Source organism: Puntigrus tetrazona, chromosome 15 (genome assembly GCF_018831695.1).
Source record: "Puntigrus tetrazona isolate hp1 chromosome 15, ASM1883169v1, whole genome shotgun sequence".
Classification (NCBI taxonomy): domain Eukaryota; kingdom Metazoa; phylum Chordata; class Actinopteri; order Cypriniformes; family Cyprinidae; genus Puntigrus; species Puntigrus tetrazona.
The window spans coordinates 12,290,954-12,313,308 of record NC_056713.1 but is presented as its reverse complement, the minus strand read 5'-3'; the positions used below and the strand labels follow the sequence as shown (position 1 = coordinate 12,313,308).

The window sequence follows — 22,355 nt, the reverse complement described above, 5'->3', positions numbered from 1 at the left end:
AATACACGTAAAGCTCTGGGTTCCTATGCAAGAGCTAAAATCTTTATCATGGTGTACAATCTTGTGTATTAACAGATATGCAGTACTTGACAAAGTTTAATGAACTGAGCTGTATATAATAAGGGGTCAAAGGCTTTGCAAATATGAAGAAACATTTACTCTGAGTGGGTGTAAGGGATTCTTGACCCTTGTTTTTAGTATTATTTGTTGATTAGAAAAAGATAAGTATCCTTAGTAGTCAGTAGGGCTTTTTTTGTTCTTGTATAGTGTTTATATTTTACCATTTTCTATAGGTTGTGTGAATGAATAAAAATAATTTAAAGTATAAAAATAAATATGCTTTTCCTCATAAAATGTCGGCATAAATTTGTTGTAAATTTGAGTTGCTAATAAAAAATTGTAAGTATCTGTATAAGTTAATGCATCATTTATATTTTACTGTATTATACTTACATTATAGTGCATTATATATTTCTAGGCTTTAGTACAGTACTAATATTGCAGTTTTAGATCGGCTACTTGGTTGAATCATTAATCAGATGATCAATACAAAGGTTTTTGAAGGACCACCTTTAGCATGAGAATCAATTTCATATCAAGACCTGGATAATCACTAATCATGAATCTGAACATTAGATGCTGTTGGAAAGGACTCCTTCGGACAAACACCAGGCCTGTTTTTTCTATAAAACATTGTTTGTTTTATTTCTGTGTAATTGTCTGTTGCTTTTTACAATGAGGCTAAATCAACACATTAACACTGATGTTTTTCATTGATTAAAAAAAAACGTTTCAGCATTTCCTGAAACTGTCCTGCATTGTTATGAACATTTATCTGGTTGAAGGTTGAACTCAAGAGAGAAAAGTCATGTTCAGGTCTTACCATCCTCTGACCTTTATCCAGACTGATAAACCCATCTATATTCCAGGACAGACAGGTGAGCTGTGAATGTTTCAAAGGTTAAACAACTAGAAATACTGTTGGTGTCATCAAATATAGGCCTACATTCTTGATACCCTACATTTTAGTAAACATTGAGGATGTGAAGATCAATGATGTGTAAAAAACAAAGATGTTTACTGCTGGAGCCTTTATGTAAACAGTTCAATGACACTAACTCCACAAATATACAAATATAACATTAAACTCAGGAATTAGAAATGTATAGTGGGAAATGTCAGATAAAGAATATATATATAGTTTCGAGTGAAGGAGTAAAATGTTAAGAGAAATAACCCAGGATTCTGTTCAGGACAAACTGATAAGTCAGGAATAGCTACATCTTACATCTTTCATCCTCTGTAGTTTTGCCTAAGTTTGAAGTTACTGTGACAGCACCAAAGACAGTGAGCGTAGATGAAGAGTTAATGGCAGTTGAGGTTTGTGGAAAGTGAGTAGCATCTTACTTAAATGTATTAAAAGCATAAAGAAAGTATTGTTTTCCTCCATCCATCTTTTACTTGTACATTGTTCACAGATACACTTATGGGCAGCCTGTATCTGGTAAATCACGGGTGAAAGTGTGTCGTCTCTTCAAGTTGAAGCAACAGTCACAGAAGAAGGAACAGGTGAGGCATTAAGTCTTCAATTGAGTCTTTTCAGATATGAATTCATTAAAATGCAAGTTTTACACTTACCATCTATTTGTATTTTACAGAAATCACCATGACAAGATCTGCAACTACATCACTCAATTATGAAATTGACAAATTCACTTTTACTGACCTCCCCACAACATATGAACATGGGTCAGTTCTAGAAGGAATCCGGTTGTCTCAGTTTAATAGCACTGATATGTACAGGATCATTTATCCCTTCAAAATTGTTTCAGTCTTATTTCAGATCAAACTCTCAAAACACTCAAAGGTGCTCCAATTCAAAACAAAACAGTTTATCTTTTGGAGCGTCAACCCTGGTCTTCAAAACTGCATCCCAACATTAAGTGAACTGATTATAGAGAATTTTGAGCAACCATTAAAGTGTGATGCTAAGGGCTCAACTGTATGGGTTATTCCTTTGGGACAGTTGTAAATGAGAGAGTTTTAGAACTGGAATGCGTCGCTTTTGTCCAAAAATGCACTTTGCATGCATGCTCTCTTTTACTGGAGAAACTGTAAGAACAGACACGCAAAAGGGAAATGACCCATATTGCTGCAAAGCGTGCACATAACTTGGAACTGTTAAAAGTGTTTCTAATTTTCGATCTCCTTTCACTAAAGACCTCATTATATCTAGTTCTTTTAACTACAAAACCTTTTTGGTTCATAACTTCTGTAGGCAGGTCATAGCCATAGTGAGATACCTAACTCATGTCATCAGGAAACCAGAGTTGCATCTGCAGTTAATCATCACTGAGGTCAAGTGACCAGTCAAAAAAAAACTGTGTTTATAAAAGGTTTAGACATTTGTACACACATCTTGTTCTTTGCATCCCTTCATGATGTCTTTTTTTCCTGCGTTACTCAAAAGAGGAATATTAATAACATGTGTTTTACTGATTTCTCTTAACCAAGGAACTTCTAAGCCGTAAGTGTTAGAACCTATTTTTGGTTTTATCTTCATTTGTATGTTCTTTCATGTGTGTTTGTATCCATGCTCTTATCTCAGACTAACTGTAATTTCACACAACGGGGATGCACATACACTTTCTTTTTGCAGGATGTTCTTGGTGACATTTCCGGGTGTTATAAGATCAGGCTCTGAATCTAAACTATGTATAAGCCTTCTAAAACCAGAAGAAAATCTGCAGCTTACTATTTCTCTGGTTTACAATGAACAGAAGACAATACTTCTACAGGAGAGAACAGAGAAGGAATTACACCGCTGCCTTGACTTTCAGGCCTGTTATTACATGTATTTTATTCATTGAATGAAAATTATTTGAATGATTAAAGAATGTTTTCAAATTAAATATTTTAATATCAAAAATATGAAAAAAAAAAAAAAATAATATATATATATATATATATCTTGCTCACTGCATGTAAACTGCATGTATTCAACAGGCTCCTGAATTTGATTCAGTGCAAGAGATCCAAGTGGAAACTAAAGGGAAAAGCACTCAAATGATTGAAAAGAGAAAAGTCAAATTCATGTCATATAATCCATATACAATAATTCAGACAGATAAACAAATCTACAATCCTGGACAAAATGGTATTTTTGCTTTGTATTTAGTCTCTTTGCACTCTGATCACTGTTGGTTTTCATGCTTTTCTGGTCCTAATGTTTTACATCTTCATCAATTTTACAGTTCAGTTCAGGATTTTCACGGTGGACCAACGTTTTAAACCAGTTGATGAAACAGTAGGTTGCAATTTTTAAGTTTTTCATTTTAGGTAAATATGGTATGATATTGGTATAATATTTAGCTGACCTTATTGACCTTGTTTGCACATAAACATGTGCACAAGTTTACCTGAAATGTACTTTCAGACTTGGACCTCAGAGTAAACAACCATGGGTTAAAAATAAATAATTTCTGATCAGCGAGTGTTGTGCAAACCAGATCTAATGTTATGTGTTTTCATCCACAGTACAAACTAATAACAGTGCAGGTAAAACATTTTTTTCTGTTTTCCCCATTTCACAGACACATTTTCCTGTATAAACGTTCCTGATATTGTCTTGTTGTTTGACTTCAATACCTTCTTATATAAACAGGACAATAAAAACAATCGAATTAATCAGTGGATTAATGCCACATCAACCCATGGCAAGATTCTGCAACTTTCCCACACACTGAATCCAGAAGCTCCTGTTGGTTTTTATAGGCTTTTTGTCGAGACTAGCAAACAAACAATTACCAAAGAAATTCAAGTTAAAGAGTATGGTAAGTATTAGCTACCTTTTACAGTATGCTCTTTAAAATAAAGGTTTCCTTTTAGTTGCTCACATTGTGACCAATGAAATGGGAATCTTGCTAAGTGTAAACTAAACAAGCCAACGCACATTGGCATGCAATATTTCCACCTGACTGCCAAGCGTTGGTGTAAAAAGGCAGCAGGTGCAATGCATAATCAATTTTCGGAGGGTGAGTCAACTATCTCCAGTTTAAATGAGACCACTTCAGCACAGGCTTCACGGTCAAGTCCAAAGAAGGCCTTTTTTAATGTCCTTAAGTATTAAAGGTAAAACAAACCTATTTATTAAATATAGTGCAGTATAAAGCATGTCATGCTTTGGAATATAGTGGAGTAGTTTTCTAAAGAAAAAAAACTCAGATTCCCAACTCGTTCGTCATGGTGTCACATCTCCATTTCCTCCTGCAGGGAACGTGGGTTACACAAGTAACTTTAACAGTAACAGTACACTATAGCAGGTGTGTGTGTGTGCCATTGTTGTAGTTTCCATAATAGAGTTTATACAGTGTATCTCTGAGTGTATGTGTGTGTGTGTGTGTGTGTGTGTGTGTATGCTTTAAGACTCATCATGTCATGCAGTGTGCAACAACTGTGAATAAAATCTGTAAAATCTAAAAACGCAGTGTATAAAGTTGTTATCTCTTAAAAAGTTGAGTTGACTCTGAATAATTGAAACAGATTTAAAAAAAAAAAATCCCAAGCCATTTTGTGTTGATGTCAAAATTAAATATTAGCGTATCGCCCTCTCACTAGTTGGTGTTTTGTGTTGGTCTGAATGAAAATGCAAACTCATTCTTTGCCACTAGGTGCTGCTTTTGGAGCAGTACAAATAGCTGTTTTCCCGGTAATGCTGTGCACAAAGCACGCTGTATGTGTATTGTGGAGTTGTTTGTAATGCACTTAGCAATGGACCAAAGCAACAACTTTTCTCATTATCTTCATATTGTTTGGCTAAGCACAAATTTATTGTTTCATAACTTTATATTTGTATTTAACTGTATCTTAGGACATCACTAACTTTGTGGCATTTGACAGAATTGTTTGCTTTTTGTCTTGTATACTTTATACTTAAACTTTTATAATGTCTATTATTGTTCATTAAAACAGACATTTAACAAAAAAAGTTGTTCTTTATGTCATATTTCATTTTATTAGGCTATACATGCAGCGAAAATAATCAGAGCACATGTGGACATATCACATGTTAATTATTTTACATTTTTAAGCTTACATACAATGAAGAAAACGTTTGATATCTTATTTTGTTATTTTAATATGTACATGTTGCATGAAAAACATTTTGCAGCTACTTTTTAAATACTTTGATAACCACAAGTACTACAGAGGAAGAGAGCGTGTTACTCTGAGTGAGTTTTGAAAGGTTTGTTTTCCTTACTAAAATGGCTAATCACAACTTCCTTTTGTGTTTTAGTTCTACCAAAATTTGAATTGAAATTATACAGTCCAAAGATAGTGAGAGCGAATGAAGAGGAAGTAAAGCTGGGGTTATGTGTCAGGTGAGGTGATTTGAACATTAAATATGAGCATGTGTTGTTAAGCAGGAAGATCAATTAATATACGGTACACCTTCAACAGATACACCCATGGACAGCCTGTTCAGGGTAGTGTGAAGTTCGGAATCTGCAAAACCATGCCATTTCATTCCCGTCGACATAAAACTCCATTCTGTGTTAATTGGTTTACAGCAGTAAGTATGACTAAAGTTTCTCTTTTTTAGTTATTAACTACTAGGAATTATTTCAGATTTTTCTCTCTCTAGCTGAATAAGACTGGCTGTGCCTCTGAGAGCTTTTTCACGGCAGTCTTTATCGAAAAATCTAATATTTATCACAGGGAAGAGCTTCTTGATTTTATGGCATCAGTAACTGAGGAGGAGACGGGTTTGTATTATAACATGCATGAAAACAAAATGGCTCAATACTTGATGGTTTGTGTTTCACCTTTTAACTTTTTTGCATTTTCCAGACATCTCAATGGACAGGACTAAAAACGTGATTTTGTCCTATACTGTTGGTAGCATCAGATTTATTGACCTGCCAGATTTCATTGAAAAAGGATCAGTCATACAAGCAAAGGTGCACTGCTCAATTCAATTTTAATTACAAATATTATTTGCAAATATTATTAACTGCATTACATTGTTGATTGCATGTTGTCAGAATAAATAAAATATGATCAAATTCAAATATTTAACATAATAAGAAAATTAGTTGTTGTTTTGGTAATCTTTATCTTTGCGTACCTTATATCCTCAGATGCTTTTTCACCAGAGGAACCTTTGCATAGTTCCTACACTGTAAAAAAACTAAAGTTGATTCAACTTGAAATAACTTGTTAACCTGCTGCCTAAAAATGTTTTGTTGAGTTGAACTAAATTAGTTATACATTTTTTACAGTGTAGAACGTCTCGGTTACGTATGTAACCCTCGTTCCCTGAAGAAGGGAACGGAGACGTCACGTCGGATGACCGACGAATTGGGATCTCGCTTCGAGAGACCAATCTACTTCGAGTGTATCTAAACAAGCCAATTGAAGATTGGCATGCGCTAATCGCATCCAGCTGCCGCTGATCACAGCGCGTGTATAAATAAGCAGCGGGTGCAGCGCATATTCAGGTTTTCGCTGAGGAGCCGAGCTAGTGACCCGGCCCCTTCAGCAGAGGTGCAGCACCGTGGCGACGGGACGTGACGTCTCCGTTCCCTTCTTCAGGGAACGAGGGTTACATACGTAACCGAGACGTTCCCTTTCAGTCGGTCACTCCGAGTCACGTCGGATGACCGACGAATTGGGATCCCTACCAAAACGCCATGGACGCGCTGCTCTTCCAGTGTCCTGTGGGAGCCCACAAGCCCCCTCAGTCTATCGGCGTAGGCCGGGGCTCAACCACAAGAAGCCAGCTACTTTTGTAACACTACCCATTCGTAAGACTGGAACACTGGGAAACGCCCCACGTTCTAGTGAACAGGGGCGTCGCGGAAGTCCAGCCTTCCCGTAGGAGGTCTCGGAACGAATACGCATATGGACAGTATTTCAGTTTGCATATGGAAAATTGGAGGTGATTGAACCCTCTTAGACGGGCAGAAGGTCTGCCGGGGAAACACGGGGCTCTAAGGCTATGCCGTGGAAATACACACAAAGTCCTCTTGGGGTACTTTACATGGCTCCCAGCCCTCACCGGTTCTCACGGATTCATCGAGAGGGCCTGGCGCCGGATGCTCCGCAACATCTGGCTGCCGAGGGGAATGGAGGAGCTCGACAGGGTCTACTGTATGGACGCTCTGGAGCGGTTAACAAGCCGACCCGAAACCGGGCCTCTCAGTGCTTCTACCAGTTTGAGGTGAGAACACAGGAGGATACCGGTTCCACACGTAGGCTATAGAATCTAGCAATCGTGTTGGGGGTCGCCCAGCCCGCAGCTCTACAATCTGTCAGCAAGGTGCCACGAGCCACCGCCCAGGACGATGCAACACTTGCTGAGTGTGCCCGCAACCTGAAGGGGGGGCAGGGCATACCCTGTGCTTGGTACGCTAGGGTAATGGCGTCCACTATCCAGTGAGCCATCCTCTGCTTGGAGGCGGCACTCCCCTTCTGCCGGCCTCTGTGACAAACGAGAGCTGGACTGAGGTCCTGAAGCTTTGTGTCCGGTCAACGTAGCATCGGAGTGCTCGGACGGGACAAGCAACGTCAGGGCTGGGTCTGCCTCCTCCAGGGGCAGCGCTTGAAGGTTCACCACCTGGTCTCTGAAGGGGGTGGGAACCTTGGGCACGTAGCCGGGCCGTGGCCTCAGTGGTACCTGGGAATCCGCGAGCCCAAACTGTAGGCACGAAGATCGTCGACCGAAAAAGCCTGCAGGTCCCCTACCCTCTTGATGGAGGCCAATGCGAGCAGGAGCAATGTCTTCATAGATAAAAGAACTTTAGCACAACTGCTGGCAAGGGTTCAACGGAGCCTACTGCAGTGCTGTCAGCACTACAGACAGGTCCCAAGAGGGTACTGTTGGGAGCCGTGGAGGATTCAACCTCCTGGCTTCCCTCAGGAACCTGATAATCCGGCCATGCTTACCCACAGACCTCCCATCTATGGGGTCATGATTTGCAGCGATTGCAGCCACGTAGACTTTAAGGGTGGAGGGACAGCCTTCGCTCCAACCCTTGCTGCAAGAAGATAAGCACGACTGATAGGGCAATTCCGGGGTCTTCACCCTGAGAAGAACACCACTCGACGAAACAGGCTCTACTTCAAGGCATAGGCCTGTCTCGTGGACGGCACTCTAGCCGAAGAAATGGTGTCGACTACCTCTTGAGGTAGGTCACCTAGAGCCTCCGCATCCCATCCAGGGACCAGACATGGAGTTTCCAGAGGTCTGGACGCTGGTGCCAAGGGGTGCCCCATCTCTGAGTCAGAAGATCCTTCCTCAGAGGATCGGCCAAGGGGGGCTGTCGCGAGGAGCACAAGTTCTGGGAACCAAGTCTTCACCAGTAGGGTGCTACTAGCAAGACCTGCTCCTAGTCCTCCCTGACCTTGCACAGTGTCTGTGCAAGAAGGCTCACTGGGGAAATACATACTTGCAAAGGCCCGCAGCCAGCTGTGTGCCAGTGGGCAATGGGAAGTCTCTGGAGAGGCAAACAGGTCTACCTGAGTGGCTCGGAAACGTTCCCAATCAGCTGAACCGCCCGGGGATGGAGTCTCCATTCTCCGGGTAGTGCAGCTCGCGACAGCTCGTCGGCTGCCTGGTTGCACACTCCTGGAATGTGAATGGCGGAAGCGACCTCAGAACTTCCGACTCCATAGGAGGAGGAGGTGGTGGGCTAGTTGCGACATACGACGGAGCGTAGACCACCTTGTTGGTTGATGTACGCAACGGTCAGTATGTTGTCTGTGCGGACTAGTACATGCTGGCCTCGAAGGCAGTTCTCGAGACTGCCTAGGCGAGATGTACTGCCAGCAACTTTAGGCAGTTGATGTGCCATTGCAGTTGAGGGCCCGTCCAAACCCCTGACACTGCATGCCCGTTGTACGTGGCCCCTCAGCCGGTGGTGGAGGCATCCGTGAAACCACAGCATACCTGGAGACCTTCTCCAGGGGCACTCCGGCCCGAAGGAACGAAGGTCTGACCACGGGTGAATGTTTGGCGGCAGGCCGGTGTTATTTGAACCCGGTGAGTGCCACTTTGCCACACCCACCTCGGACTCGATCGTGTAGCCAATGTTGAAGCGGACTCATATGGATTAGTCCCAGCGGCATCACTGTACGCGGCTGCCATATGCCCCAGGAGCCTCTGAAAATATTTCAGTGGGACCGCCATCCTGCTCTTGAACATATTGAAGCAGTTCAACACCGAATTGGCACGCTCCTCTGTGAGGTGTGCCATCTGATCGATCGAATCCAGCTCCATCCCAAGAAAAGAGATCCTCTGCGTTGGACAGAGTTTGCTCTTCTCCTGGTTGACCTGAAACCCCAACTGGCTGAGGTGCTGTAGCACCAGATCCCTGTGTTCGCACAACTGAGCCCGGACTGAGCCAGTCATCCAGTTGGTTGAGAATGCGAACGCCTTACTCTCTCAGTGGAGCAAGGGCTGCTTCCGCGACTTGCATGAAGACGCGCGGCGACAGGGAGAGCCGAAGGGTAGGACTTGTACTGATATGCTCGACCTTCGAACGCCAACCTCAGGAATGGCCTGTGGCATGGAAGAATCGACACACGAAAAGTACGTGTCCTTCAGGTCGATCGCTGCAACCAATCCTGGGGACGGACGCACTGAATAGGCGTTTCTGTGTCAACATCCTGAACGGGAGTGCTCGATTCAGGACTCACAGATCCAAGATTGGTCATAACCCACCGCCTTTCTTGGGCACTATGAAGTATGGGCTGTAAGCCCCGACCTCATATCGGCTGGAGGAAGCGGCTTTATCGTGCCTTCACTAGAAGGACAGCAATCTCCGCCCACAAGACAGGGGCACACGCATTGTTCACTGACATATAGCGGATCCCACTGAACTTGGGGGGACGCCGGATGAACTGAATCATATAGCCGAAGTCGAAGGGTTCGCAGGAGCCACCGGGATAGCCTGGGAAGATTCAACCAGGCATCCAGAGACCGAACTAGCGGCTCGAGCAGAACCACCGACGTGCAGGCGATGGGGGGGCAGCGAGGGGAGTGCAGGGACCCGGCTCGGGCGTCTCGTGGCCGGTCCGGCGGGGTCTGAGTGTGTGCAACTCTTACCTGCATCCCCGCAGAAGTGAGGCGGGTAGGCTGTTGGTTCGTCCTCCCAGTCTTCCCACTGCTGCATATTAGCCCAAGGAGAGCGTGGAGTGGCGCGGAACTGGCCCGCTCAACTCCTCGCTCTCCCTGGGGACCCAGAGACAGAGGAAACCGCCCTTGTCGAGGTTTTAGGTAGCGGCAACATTCTCTGCCCGGCAGAGCAGCTCCCTCCATCCCCGGATCTGAGGGCCTCTTGCACCTGCGCTTTCCTCCAGGTTTGGCAGGAGCCTGGACAGGCTGGGTGGCTGCCCTGCTGCCAGCTCCACAGTGCTGCCTAGATGGGGCTGCTGCGTTGACTGCACGGGAGTGGTGGCGGCAGCAGGGGCACCCTCGGCGAGCTGGCTGAGGTGGGCCGTCGGCGGCTGGGTGAAGGCAGCAGCTGCACGCCGAGGCAGGATGTTTCTTACCTCAGTCTGCTTCTGGGCAGCGGAGAACTGCTGGGCAAAGTTCTCCACTGCGTCGCCGAAGTGGCCGGTCTGGGACATGGGGGCATTCAAGGAACGCGTGTCTTGTCTACCTCGCGCGCATGCGACCAGACACAGCCACAGATGGCGTTTCTGGACCACCGTAGTGGCCATCGCACAACCCAGAGACCGCGTTGTGACCTTCGTCGCTCGTGGCGCGAGGTCCATCACGATACAGAGTTCTTTCAGAACTTCCAGGTCATGACCACCCCTGTGCAGATCCTTCAGTGCCTTGGCCTGATGAACCTGCAACAACGCCAAAGCGTGTACTGCAGACGCAGCTTGTCCACAGGCCGCACAAGGCACTGCCGTTCAGAGCCGACGAGTACCTGCAGGCCCGGAGGGGAGCACAGGATCACCGCACTAAGCGGAAACGGCATTGGGACACAGCTGCATCCCAACTGACCGCTCCACTGGGGGGGCGATCACCGTAACTCCCTGGCTGTGCCACTGTCAAGGGTGGTGAAGGAGGAGGAGCCACTGGGGCAGTTTCTGGCAGTGAAAGGTGCTTTCCACATCCCAGTAAGCTCCTCATGCACTTCCGGGAAGAAAGGTACCAGGGTGGGGCCCTGAGAACCAGCGCAAGCCACCCTTAAATACCAATCGTCCAGCCTCGAGGGCCGGGAAGCAGTGGAGGTTTCCACTTGATCCCGATCACCTCGACGGCCTGGGCAAGCATAGCCACCATTTCTAGATCTGTATCCAGTACATTCAACGCCTGGTAGACGCAGAGCAACCGGATCTTCACTTCCAGAAATGTCTGGCTCACCTTCCGATGCAGCGATTGACTTCTGATCATCAGGGGGAGCCCAAGAGGGTACAGCTGATACCCCACGTGAGGTCCAGACTGCCCCTTTGCAGCTCCACTGGTTGCAGAGTTTAAGCTTTATGTCACAACGAAATGGAGCCCACCTGTCTGCAGCCAGAATGAGAACCAAGTCGAGCAAACACAAGCTCCGCCTCCTTTTTCAAGGCGACAGAGCCCGCCCATCACTCCGAGATGACCATCTCCCGCGAGAGGAAATGATTCATCCACAACCGCCACCTCAGCGTGCTAAGCCCAGGCACACGAGGCAACGATTGTGACCATCACCTAACACCAGGTAACAACCGCATCCAGAAACACACGGGTGTACGTCGTCTGAAGCAAGACCCACGCTGTCTTCCAAGACGCGTCGAGTTTGCCAGACGTAACGTCGTCTTTAAAAAGACGCACCCGCGAATGCTCTTTTAGTGCTGCGGCAACAGGGGATAGCCGTTTTGCACACAAACAGGGGGGTAGTGCAGCCTGATTGTGGCAATCCACTCGACGCAGGAAAACGACCTCCGCTGAAACGCCGTACTCCAACACTCGTAGATCGTCTTTGGAGCGGAACAGTCACGCTCGGCTCCGAAGCGAAAAGCTGAATATGCGCTGCACCCGCTGCTTATTTATACACGCGCTGTGATCAGCGGCAGCTGGATGCGATTAGCGCATGCCAATCTTCAATTGGCTTGTTTAGATACACTCGAAGTAGATTGGTCTCTCGAAGCGAGATCCCAATTCGTCGGTCATCCGACGTGACTCGGAGTGACCGACTGAAAGGGAACTATTGGCGGAAATTTGCACCGCTGGAACTAGGAACATATTTAGTCCTAGGAACTCAATTTGGGAGAACTCATTTATCTACTACTTCAGAGTAATGTCTATGAGAACTACCAGTGACATAAGTGTACCCAGCATTTTTAAAAGACCGTGTAAAATATTTACTCCACAAACCTGAAAAACAATTATAAGCATTGTATTATAAGAGCATTTACCCATTCTTTTCTCAGCCTTGATGATAACACTTTAAGTTGTCATGATAGATTCAGTCCGATTTTCATGCACATACATTCACGATTACATTCTATCTCAGAAAAACCCATGACAAACAACAAAATAGCTCCAAACGCAGTATTCTCCATTCACCAGTTCTTGATGTTTGTAAATGCAGCGAATAAAGATGTTGCTGTCAGCTGCCTCAGAGTTCCTGCTGTTGGTGCAATGCAATCAGGAAAACCACCCAAGGGGGAAATTGATTCTCTATGAACAAATCTGCTGGCTAGTTCCTAGAACTAAGGTCCTAGAGCAATGCAGTGTAAAAACACGTCTTGATATAGTTTTGGTTTTTCACAGGTTAAAGTTGAGTTCTTCAAAGGAACCCCATTTCCTTCCTTTAAAGTTGTTGTTCACCATGGCCTGCCTCAAGAACTTATCACAGACATCAATGGGGTGGCCAATTTCACGATTAATACATCCCTTGAGAAAAGTACAAATATTCAATTATCGGTAAGCTTTTCGTTTGTGTGTGTGTGTGTGTGTGTGTGTGTGTGTGTGTGTGTGTGTGTGTGTGTGTGTTAGCAGATGCTTTCCATTCCAAACGATCTATAATAGATTAATTCAAACATAGTATTGCTGAAATAAATTCTTCACTTACGGTTGCAATGGTGATATTCAATCAACTGTGCAAATCCTTAAAACGTTTATTTCATTTCTGCAATTATTTTAGTCAGTTAGTCAGCTAATTGTTCTGACCGTGTGTTATTAATCTGCTTCTGACAGGCATACGCTTCATCAAACAATGGTATTCCATACCTTTTTGAACCTACACACAAAACTCTGCAAATAAAACCCAAAGAAAGCCCAGAAAAAAGGAGTCAACTGGTTATAAAGGCTCTAGAGGAACCACTGAAGTGCGAGGAGGAGATCTCAGTAACCGTGGGGTACACTATTGCTGGAGAGACTGTTGAAAGTGGTTCTGTTACTATAGTCTACCTGGTGGGTGAACTTTAAGATGAACACTGCACAGCTATTTTTTCATTCACCTTAATTCACTGAGCTTTTCATTTTTTTCAGATTTCCTCTAGAGAAGAGATAGTCCACCATGGCTATAAGAATGTCGAGGTGAAGGGCTCTGATGGAGAAGTGGAGGGAGAAGTGATGTTTAAAGTCCTTGTTCGTACACAGATGGCTCCTAAAATGGAGTTTCTTGCATACTGTGTGCTGCCCAGTGAGACTGTACTAGCTGCTTCCAGAACATTTCAAATTGAGAAATGTCTTGAAAAGGTATGCTGGTTAAGTTCATTACAGTATGGTGATTGCTTGTATGTCAAAGATAATGAATATATTTTATATATTGACTACCTGCTATTCCACGTATTACATAGATAATCAAGAAATAAATATGGACATGATATGTTGAAATACTTCTAAAATGTATCTATATATTATTGTTTTAATTATAAAATGAATCCATTATAATGTACAAAATCATCAGCCTAGTGTCAAGACCAAAGGTGCCACTGCATAACCAGTGAAAGTATGTAGTAGCGATTGGTTGAAATACTTCTGTTTTAAATTATTTTGTTTTAAAATTAAAAATTGCACCACTGTGTGTCACAGATGTCACTTCAGTTTTCTCCAACTTCAGCTGTTCCTGGTGAAGAAAACACACTTCAGATCTCAGCTCAGCCTGGGTCACTGTGCGGCCTCAGTGCTGTAGATCGGAGCGTCCGGATCATGGAGTCCGGAAAACATCTGGATGCTGACAAAGTAATTTATATTTCAGATCTCTCTTCAATTTTTCACAATGATGCTTTTCGTAATGAAATAACAAAATCACTGTATTTCTGCTATTCTTATGTAGATCTTTAATCTGTTGCCAGTCAGGCATTTTCCATATGAAATTGAAGATGAAGAGGATTGCTTTAATGTTAGAACCATAAGAATTCCTTGGTCTGTCTCTCCTTCACTGCCCTATAGATCATATAGACAGCTCTCCCCTTACACTTTTGATTCAGTGAAGACCGCAGATGCTGTCTATAATACATTCAGAGTAAGTATTTAAAATCTTTTGGGTTTTGTGAATGTTTATTGCGATTAATGATTAGAGCAAAAAGACAATATGCTGTCTCTATTTTTTATATTGTCATCTGAATAAGAACATGGGATTGAAGGTGGCAACAAATTTAATCATTAGAATGCCGTCCTGTATTAAAGTCAAAGATGTGGTTTATCACAGAGCGGAAATGTGTGACGGTAAGACATCTGTTTATTTTCTCTACCTCTCTCTCTTTATACATACAGAGACATGCAAATGTTTGGAAACCCCTTGCAGAACCTGTAAAAATGTGAATATTTGAGCAAAATAAGAGATAGCATACAAAATATTTAAAAGTAAGATATTTTACATAAAAGATGTTTAAATATAGTCCACAAGACCAAAAAATTGCTTCAATTATTAAACTAACCCCCTTCAAATGTTAAGGAAGTCTTAGTTCTAAATACTTTGTGTGGCCCTTATTTGTGAAAACTTTTGAATTTGAAGTTCAAGGTACCTAATTTGTCTTGCGGTAAACATGCAGGTATCTTCAATTTTTTTCAGAATGGCAGTATTAAATAAAAATGTGTGTGTATATATATATATATATATATATATATATATATATATATATATATATATATATATATGTTCTGTTTAATTCCAGGTTATGGTTTCCATTATGGTTGCCGACACACATATTTAGGTGCTAGGCCAAGAACTATAGGCAAGCCAGGTATACCAGGTCCAGTTGGTCCAATGGGTCCAATAGGTCCAGTGGGTCGGGAAGGTTTTGCTGGAGGAGCTGTGGTTGTAGGAGGTCAGGAATTTGATTTCTCCCTATTTGTTAGGGGTGTAACAATACACATATTCATACTGAACCATTTGGTATGAGGCTTTCAATTTGGTACGCATTACAAACTGAACGATTCATGAACCAATCCTATTACATTTGGAAAATTAAAGAGCAGAAATATCTATCTGCATGCTGTTTGAACCACTGTACCTTCCCCTATACTGGGGTGCATTAAGAAACAATCTTATATCGATGATAATTTCCAACACTACAATGTCACTAATTACGTTGTTAGTAATTACATTTAGCAAAATTTAACATGTGCCAAACATAAAAAAAACTTACTAGTATATCAAACAGTGTTACTTGCCATTTGGGGCAATTGTAAAATTAAAAGGACATCATTTTAATTACATTAATATATATAGTCTGATGTCTGATATCTTCCCAAAATTGTAATGAGAATAGTATGACAATAGAATCTGTTGTCAATTAATAATATTCTTAAGATTCTCCCAGCAGTTTTCCACATTTAGAAAGCATAAATTAAGACATACATACATATTAGTATTGTTTTTTTGTAAAATACAGCAACATTTGTAATAAAGAAATAATCATTTGTTCTATTTTTTTGTTGTTGTTTTGGTCAATAATCAATTTCATGGATCTGCAACAATCCCAGGTACAAGAACTGAGAACACACCACTCATTCCCGAAGAAACCATACGCACATTCTTCCCAGAAACGTGGATCTGGGAACTTGTTGAGGTTGGGTGAGTGAAGTCTAAAGGTGCTACACACTAATTACCCACCAAATATTTTGGTGCTCTTTGGTAAATGTCATGATAATAAATGTAAATTTCTCCTCAGGGACTCTGGATCAGCTCAGGTTCCGGTCACGGTTCCTGACACCATCACCTCTTGGGAGACAGAGGTCTTCTGTCTGTCCTCTAAAGGTCTGGGTCTGGCTCCTCCTGCTCAGCTGACAGTTTTCCAGCCCTTCTTCCTGGAGCTCTCTCTGCCTTACTCCATCATCCGTGGGGAGATCTTTGAGCTGAAGGCCACTGTCTTCAACTATCTGTCCAAGTGCATCATGGTGAGACTTCAGACTCAGTCTTATCCAATCATATCAAATACGCTACTAATCATGTGTGTTTAACTGACAGGTTAAAGTGACTCCAGCTCCTTCTTCAGAGTACACTCTCAAAGCCTCCTCTGATGATCAGTATTCATCCTGTCTGTGTGCTAATGAAAGAAAAACCTTTAAATGGATCCTCACTCCTTCTGTTCTTGGTGAGTTTTTCTGGTCTGAATCATTGTTTCTCAGTCTCTGTTGTATCTTCACGTTCATGTCTTTTGTTTGTAGGAGTCTTGAATATTACAGTCAGTGCAGAGGCAGAGGCGTCCCAGACTGTGTGTGACAACGAGATTGTGAGTGTGCCAGAGAGAGGACGCATTGACACAGTCACCCGAAGTCTGCGTGTACATGTAGGTAAAAACATATTATACAATAAATACAATGTATTATTGAAAGTTGTATTATCTAAAACTTTACCTTTACTGAACAATTTTTCCAAACAATTATTAAAAAAGGATAAATTGTGCTAACCTCAACCTGTGTCCCTCAGGCTGAAGGAATTGAAATGACTAATAGCCACAGCTGGCTGCTTTGTTCCAAAGGTAATTGTTGTGAAATTTTGTGCCATAAAAATGTTTCTAGAACATTTAGAACACACTGGTTTTAATGTTATTTATGAACTGCTTTTGTGCCTCCATTTACAGGACAAAACCTCTTGGAGGAAGTACAGCTGGCATTTCCCCAAAATGTGATAGAGGGATCAGGAAGAGCTACTGTTTCAGTGCTTGGTAAAACGAAACAAAACAAAAGAACACACACACATTAAATATAAACATCAGTACGTATATTTCCGATGTAGCAATGTATAATCACATGTCCTCTTGTAGGAGACGTATTGGGTCTTGCTATAAAGAATCTTGACGGATTACTACAGATGCCGTACGGCTGTGGAGAACAAAATATTGCTATTCTTTCTCCCAATATTTACATTCTGCAGTATCTGGAAAACACAGGGCAGCTCACCCCAGCTATCCGAGAGAGAGCCACCGGCTTCCTTAAGAGTGGTGAGATGAAACTCAGTTCTGCTTAAAATGGTTTTCAGTACATTTAAGGAACTATATGAGCAAAAGTCTAACACAAAATATCGAACAGGGTATCAAAAGCAACTCAACTATGAAAATTCGGATGGATCATATACTACATTTGGAAAGGGAGAAGGAAATACATGGTATGAACTGTTTTAACCTCATATAATAAACATTGCACTTGACAAATATTCAGATGAGTCTGAATAAAAGCATTAAACTGAATTCAACTAACAGGCTGACTGCGTTTGTGCTGAGAACTTTTGGGAAAGCACAGCATTACATCTTCATTGACCCCCAAAAAATTCAGAACTCAAAGCAATGGCTGATACGCCACCAAAGACCAGATGGTTTATATGAGACCAAGGGAAAGCTTTTTAATAACAGAATGAAGGTACAACATATTACATGGTACATTTTAATATAAATCAATGAACATTTGTTTGAAAAAATATGATATTGTAATCAGTTTACCACTACAAATATCTAAACATTCTATATAAAAAATATTTATTTATTTGTTTATTTGAGATACAAATTGTTCAGTTGTTTTCAAACTTTCAGGGGGGTGTAAGTGACAGTGTGACCATCACTGCCTATATAACTGCATCACTACTTGAGCTGAACACATCAGTTGCGGTCAGTACGGTCTACATGTTTTCAAACACAGAACTGTTCTAAGGTTCTCACATATTTGTCACTTACACTGTTTTTGTTGTAGGATCCTGCTGTGAGTAAAGCTCTGTCTTATTTAAAGCGCTTTGTTGATATCCAAAACACGTACACGACTGCTTTGCTCACCTACACTTTCAGTCTGGCTAAAGACCAAGTGACTCGTGACTATCTTCTAAAAAAGCTCATGGACACTGGGATTTCAGAAGGTAAGAGCTCTGAATTAAACTGTGCTTGTCACACTTTAAACTGAAGATGTCGTTTAAAATGGTTCCCAAATCTTTTTTAAGGCTCTCATCTCCACTGGTCTCAGTCTGCATCTGCTGATGACTCTGATTCTCTGGCAGTGGAGATCAGCTCATATGTGCTGCTAGCTTCTCTCACTGCAGATTCACTCACTACAGCTGATCTGGGCTTTGCTAACAGGATTGTCAGCTGGCTTGTGAAGCAGCAGAATGCCTATGGAGGATTCTCCTCAACACAGGTGCCTCAAACTACTCATCTAACACATGACTGCGGAATAATGGCTAAAAGTCACATTACTGAACACATTTATTTCTCAGGACACAGTGGTGGCTCTTCAGGCTCTGTCTTTGTACGCCACCAAAGTGTTCAGCTCTGACGGCTCCAGCACAGTGACTGTACAGTCAGCAGAAGACACTCACCACTTTGATGTCAATCAGGACAACAAGTTACTGTACCAGGAGAAACAGCTGCAGAACGTTCCTGCCAAATACAGCATTGAAGTGAAGGGCTCGACATGTGTGTCTGTGCAGGTCTGTAGTGCAGCAAAATAAATTAAAATCACATTATGATAATAGTTGAAAGAGGTGTCTTAATGTTCTGTGGCTCTCTTCTAGATGTCTCTTTTCTACAATATCCCAACTCCCAAGGAATCTAATTCATTACAAATCTTTGTTAGGACTGGAGGAATATGTCAGAGCGGGACGGGACAAATTCTAGATGTCATATTAAACGTTATGTAAGCGCAGAATTTGATGTAAATCCTTAGTGTTAGGATTTAATTCCTTAGTTTATTATTGCATTAATATATTTGTGTCATTTTTTTTAACTGTTTAGATATACTGGGAAAGAAGAAAGTTCTAACATGATCATTGTAGATGTGAAACTCTTGTCTGGTTTTAAAATGGAGCCCTTTTCCCTGGACACAGTAAGTCAGTTTAAATCAGCATCCAACGAACTTGTTTTAAGTAAAAAAAAAAAGTAAAATAAAAAATATGTTCTTCCACAGTTAAAGAAAGCAGGACATCGTGTTGAATCCAACGACAACCACGTGATCATATATCTTCAAGAGGTGGGAATTATAATATGTACAGTTTACAATCACAACTGGTGTGATTAAAATGACAGTTAACCATATATTTTGTTTTAAAACCTAATTGCATAAAACACCAATACATGAATAAATCGTGTATGTGTTTTACAGATTCAAAAGAATATGCCTTTCCTCCAAACACTATATATTAAGAAGATCTTCTTAGTTGAAAACCTTAAGCCAGCGGTTATAAAAGTCTACGATTACTACCAGACAAGTAAGTGTATATTACTCAGCACTGAATTATTTTACACACATTTAAGTCTCGGCACCTTTGCAGCTTTTCTAACATTGTTTGCAGGTGAGCGGTCTGAAGCAGAATACACGAATCACTGTGTCTGAGGTGTGACGCTGCAGGATAAACAACACATATTCACACAAAATCAATATATATATATATCTAGACTATTATATTGGATTTACACAAATAATTTTAAAGTTGAAATAACTTAAATTTATTTTCATTATAGGTTACCAATTGTTTTATACAAGTATAGGTCTCTTTATGTGTGTTTCATCATTATAATTAACATTAAAATTGAGATGCAAGTAATCTTTTGCTCATATAGGCTTCATTATATTTGAGAAGTATGCTTATTAGTTAACATGCAGTAATACTATATTATATACCAAATATAAATGCTTGATTACTGTTTACCTATTCTCTATTATTAACAGATGTCTTTATATAAATGAAAATAAAATAAAATCTACTAAATATGGCATGTACCCATAAGATTTTATCAAATATTAGGCGTTGTATGTAGTAATCCACAAGACAGAGGAAGACGAAGTGTGGTCAATATCTTATGATTCAGAGAACATGCATAAACACATGTACAAACTGACTTCGGGTGTGTTTACACTTGAGGTCTGGTTTGTTTGGTTCATTTGGTTTAGACCAAAAAGGAAAATTCTATATTTGGTCCTGGTCTGCTTATAGCGTTCACATTGGCATTTTTGATAGTGAACCTCAACCATGTGCTTAAAAGCGTAGTCATAAGTTAACAACCTGACTGGTCGCGTTGAATGGTTTATTCATGATAGAACTTACCGAACACCCCAAACAAAAATAACGCAGGTGTATGATATTAACCGATCAGTCTGGTTAGTCAAACACATTGTTGTATGTACAAATCATTTTGTTTTCCCCACCTGCAAACTCGCAAGGAACTCATAAAAGGCACTTTACCTCATAGTTGCTCCAACACAGGCAACACATTGTCATCCATTTTGGCCTGCACATTCCAACACTCAAATCTGTGGAGGAGCCCTGCTGAAATTTCAGGAAGGCTGATTGGAATAAAAATGCTGACTTTACTGACACAAGCAATATATGCATTTCAAAGGCTGATCTCCATTGATCGCCCGTTTAAAAGGACATTGCCAGTGCAAGATACCAATTATCGCAACAGATGGGAAACAATAACAAGCCCGCTTTAATTTACACACTCTAGTCGTAAAGCCTGGAGGCTGAAGAAATTTAGGGTCTGGCCAAAATCCACCACCTACAGCAAAACCTAGCATCAAACCCAATGTTGTGTCAAGCCGCCTGGTAAGGTTTGGGTGATACCAGTCGATACAGACACTAAACAGAGAGTTATTGGAGGATGGCGCACATTCAGAAAGTCACTTTCTGAAGATGATCATCTTCTGGAGTCAACCGAGGAAGTACATACTGCTCTGAAGAAGCAAGGCAGCGGGATATGAAAACTTCTACAGAGAGTTCCTACCTTGGTCCAGATGCCATGGAACGCAAAATATTTTCTAAAATGCAATCAGATATGTTTGTACATGTCTTCAGTTCTCTGTGGCTGCATGTAAATTTGTTACTTTACTCTAGCTGCATTTATTTCAAAATAAATCTGTAAGGGTTCCCCTTTTTTGCTGCAGAGCGGGGTCTTTTCTTTGCGTCTTGTTAAAAATCACTGATATTTATTAATCTTTTGCATTTCCAATTGTAGTACTGACTTTATTCATAATTTTATCTGACTCCAATCCAATCGTGATTTTAGTTATATTTATTTAAATGTAACTGCTGATCCCTCTAGTTGTGATTAAATTTGGATCATTAATTAACTATAATACTTCCTAGTTTTAACTTATCGTTTGTTAGGAGTCTGGGTCGCTTAGAGACCTTGTTTGGCCAGAACAGACTCACGACACATCTGGGCTAGTCCAAGTCTTAGTCAGAGGCTACCCTATAGATCGCTTACCTTAATGCAGCCATTTCCTCAATAGACTCAAAAAGAGTAATTTTTTATGCGTTATAGCATGCTAAGCCAGTTTGGTGGCAAGAAGTCAAGATCTCAAAAACGTGCCCCCGGCTCCATCCATTGATCGTTGATCTGACTCACCCTAGCATGCCAACAATTGCGGAAAACCTCAGAAGTCACTAACCTACTAGAAAAGTTATTTCAGACAACATTATAAGTTAACCAAGATTAATGTTTATTTTGCCAGGCAAGAATAGGTTCCAAATTGGTATAATTTATAGACATTTGCACATCTGTATCAATCAGCAGTACAAAAATAACTAAACAAAATAAAACAAACTTAAAAGGTCATTATACCTGGTCTTAAAAAAGTACATAGTATGGTGTATGGAGACACACACCACACTACGGGCCGATCTGGCTACAGAATCGCGCCTTTTTGTGTTTTGTCACTTTCCTTATATACTCAGGCCGGACAAAGAGATCTCAAATTTAGTTGTATAAACCTTTTGGTGTTTAGGTTCCCGTGCTCCAGTGTCACACCTGGCTGGAACACTTTCAGAGACCTAAAAGGAGGACACACCCCCTTTTCCACAGAACACTGTTCTATCAAGTTCTTAATCTTTTCCATAATATAAGTGATTACTGTGAAATTGAGACCAATTTACCAGTCGCACTGAGACCTTTCAAATGAGACCAAACATGAGAGTGAAGAACAA

The 22,355-nt window shown here is 41.5% G+C and overlaps 1 protein-coding gene across 1 annotated transcript; it reads left to right on the top strand.

Moving 5' to 3' along the window:
- Window positions 1–2,366: 2,366 nt before the first annotated feature.
- Window positions 2,367–21,312, top strand: LOC122359154 (alpha-2-macroglobulin-like protein 1). The gene is made up of 35 exons (XM_043259374.1): window positions 2,367–2,527; window positions 2,660–2,840; window positions 3,007–3,157; window positions 3,255–3,307; window positions 3,538–3,558; window positions 3,665–3,833; window positions 5,297–5,381; window positions 5,461–5,572; window positions 5,645–5,765; window positions 5,851–5,960; window positions 12,770–12,922; window positions 13,196–13,411; window positions 13,490–13,699; window positions 14,036–14,185; window positions 14,280–14,468; window positions 14,575–14,671; window positions 15,121–15,273; window positions 15,932–16,022; window positions 16,120–16,345; window positions 16,416–16,542; window positions 16,616–16,737; window positions 16,878–16,929; window positions 17,032–17,115; window positions 17,215–17,391; window positions 17,480–17,555; window positions 17,650–17,806; window positions 17,977–18,051; window positions 18,134–18,293; window positions 18,375–18,568; window positions 18,648–18,860; window positions 18,945–19,066; window positions 19,165–19,255; window positions 19,337–19,399; window positions 19,532–19,637; window positions 19,722–21,312. Exons 1-35 carry the CDS (start codon window positions 2,439–2,441, stop codon window positions 19,760–19,762), a joined length of 4,437 nt encoding a protein of 1,478 aa, XP_043115309.1. The 5' UTR covers window positions 2,367–2,438; the 3' UTR covers window positions 19,763–21,312.
- Window positions 21,313–22,355: the final 1,043 nt, after the last annotated feature.

Coding starts and splice junctions, on each gene's coding strand:
- LOC122359154 (XM_043259374.1), top strand. CDS start 2,439: ATGATGTCTTTTTTTCCTGCGTTACTCAAAAGAGGAATATTAATAACA. Junction 2,841..3,006: donor ACCGCTGCCTTGACTTTCAG/GCCTGTTATTAC, acceptor TGTATTCAACAG/GCTCCTGAATTTGATTCAGT. Junction 16,023..16,119: donor TGGGAACTTGTTGAGGTTGG/GTGAGTGAAGTC, acceptor ATTTCTCCTCAG/GGACTCTGGATCAGCTCAGG.